Source organism: Schistosoma haematobium, chromosome ZW (assembly GCF_000699445.3).
Source record: "Schistosoma haematobium chromosome ZW, whole genome shotgun sequence".
NCBI lineage: Eukaryota > Metazoa > Platyhelminthes > Trematoda > Strigeidida > Schistosomatidae > Schistosoma > Schistosoma haematobium.
The window spans coordinates 2,789,232-2,792,019 of record NC_067195.1 but is presented as its reverse complement, the minus strand read 5'-3'; the positions used below and the strand labels follow the sequence as shown (position 1 = coordinate 2,792,019).

At 35.1% G+C, this 2,788-nt stretch overlaps 1 protein-coding gene across 1 annotated transcript; it reads left to right on the top strand.

The window, feature by feature from the left end:
• Positions 1-845: 845 nt before the first annotated feature.
• MS3_00001043 (uncharacterized protein) lies at positions 846-1,479 on the top strand (the record flags this gene model as incomplete). The annotated part of the gene is made up of 3 exons (XM_051208567.1): positions 846-950; positions 999-1,091; positions 1,140-1,479. Coding segments are annotated over 3 exons (351 nt in total), but the record flags the coding sequence as incomplete, so codon positions are not given.
• Positions 1,480-2,788: the final 1,309 nt, after the last annotated feature.

Here is a 2,788-nt window from a genome sequence, read left to right as displayed (position 1 = left end):
AATCACCTTCTTCTTCCTTTCACTGAAGATTGCCCAAATCACAGCTCGCCTGAAGCATGTCATGGCGCAACAACATTGAATAAAACGTGTATTTGGTGTAAATCAGCCAATATATGCACTACAAGCAATGATGAGCATGTTGATGTCTTCGAAGTAAATGGTTGCCAGAAAAAGTAAGCAGTTGGTAGACTTCAAAGATTGTTCTTATATTACGATAATCCAAATTGCAATCATTTGTATTGTTACGAATTAGTAGTGATTTCTAGTGTACCCTAAGTGCATAAATCAAAGTAACTTATACGATATTGAAGCACATATGAATGCGATGCTCTATTTTCATGTGGAAAGATGTTAATTCATTAGCTCATAGAATGTGTAGTGATTCCCGATGTTCCATTTGAAACCGTATATCCACGTGAACTGTTGAAGAATACAGATGAAATCAGTTTGAATGATGAAGCGTAATCTGTTGAAAATTGTGTAGCATGTTCGGATAATGAGTGAACGTTCGTAGTCCCATTGTTGAAGTACAGAACAAGTATTTCTGATTCCTTGTTATGAAATGTTTACCCTGAATGTATTGCTTCAATAAGGCCGCCAGTCATAAGTTTGTTGAATAATGTATAGATTGTGATATGATGTGACATCCAGGAAACAAATTTCATTACCCAAACAAAAGTCGTCAGTTAGTTGTTGGATAGTGTATACTTATCACATTGTGCGAATGTATATTATGTAACTACTTGTCGATTTCACTTCTCTCATCACAATACTGACAATGGTGTATAATGAATGATGAAACATTTGATATTTAATTATATTTCCACTGTTTCTTTCTTCTGAAGAGCTCGGTTGTCAAGGTTTACCCTGAACCAACAACTCCAGCAACTACTGAAAATGATCTAGGAAATGAATTGAAGGAGACTAATCCAACCACTGAATCACATATGGTAAATATTTGATATTTTGTAATCATTATACTATTTCGTTCATTTCAGAACATGTCCACAGATACAACAACTCTAGCTACTACTGAAACTGATCTAGGAAATGAATTGAAGAAGACTAATCCAACCACTGAATCACATATGGTAAATATTCGATAGATTGTAATCATTACACTATTTTGCTCATTTCAGAACATGACTACAGATACAACTGAAGACACTGAGGAAACAAAAATACTGCAATACGTGTATATCGTTGTACCATTAGTTATATCTTTCCTTATTGTATGCGCTGGCTGCGGTATTTGGGTATGGTTCCACAGAAGGAAGAGAGTTTATCCATAGTCCCCACAAACAGCTTGTCAATTGTTTTCATTAACTGCACTTTGTCATTTTCATTCTCGTATTTTATGAAATACACTTTCTATTTTGTTAATCATTTCAATACATTGAAGATTGTTTCATGGAACTGCATATCACATTGATGAATGTTTACGTAATGACTGATGTCAGTTTGTTGGTAGAATATAAAAACATAACCTTTTTGTATTTATGTCATTGTTTTCATTCAATGGGAACATGGGTCATTTCACAAGAGATTACAACATTGCTCTTGTCAATTAACACTATCGTGTATACATGGTTATAAGACCATTGAAATCAGCCAAGAGTCCGTTGTAAATGTCCATTATATTAGAGACTCAATACTGAGAAATACCATTCGAAATTGACGCGGTTCATTGTTTTAAACTAAACTGTCGGAATGCGGCATCAATATTTAACAAAGCACCTCAATCCTTCGTTATTTGAACTAATTTCAGATGGTCTAGCAGATACTCGAGTATGACTGAAAAAGATGTAGAGTGAATGATGAACTAGTGACGGTTCTCTCGTAGCATTGGTAATAAGATGAGAGACTTGAATGAAACACACTTAAGTGTTTGCGTCAATGATTGATCACATTATTAAACATGACTTGGCTAATAATCGGCATTATTCTCATGGATTTGTGAGAAACTAGTCGACAAAAATTCATTCACATTGCGTGTTCGAATGTTCTCGTTAGTGCTTAGGACTGAAAAGTGTTCAGTCTTTTAATGTTATATGTGAATCATGTGCGAGCTCTGATATGAAACGTTGATTGTTGGTTGCAGTATCCCAGAGTGTCTTCATAAAATATAAAAACCACACATTCTACACTTCGCTTGCATGTCTTCCGTCAGTTGACTCTCACTCACTTCATTGTTCTTTTATTCCAGATGAGTTCGACTGTGTTCAGTGTGAGGCAGTTACCTACCAGAAACAATGGTAGATGGTCGTGTAATCTCCTGAATCGGTTGAAGTTACACGTGAACACCATTGATTGCTACTCAGTGGCAAGAGACTGAACGTCCTTGTAAAACTGAACGTCTTAGATTCGATTTCTGCTTTCATGATTGTCAATAGGTACTGTTATGGGGTCTTGTAATACAACAAACAGGCTTCTGAATGATTCCGGGTTTTTAATACAGTCCCAACATTTATCGGTCCATGATTTCAATCAAAACTCATATATCCAGCAATCCATCTTGTTTCATTAACAAAGCATCACACATTGCGTTTATTGTAGTCATTTTTATAGACTATGTGAAGAATAAAAATTTTCGTTTCATGATGATTGTGACGGTGATATTTCAGTTTGAATTTTCATCCATACCACTGACTGTGAAATATTTTATCTATAAATACTGTGGAAATATTTCCGCAGTACGTTACTCGTGAAGTTCACACTGTGTTCACTAGAACAACTTTGTTTCGTTATTCGAAAAAGCTGTCAAGTAAAGTACATTAACAATTCGTTG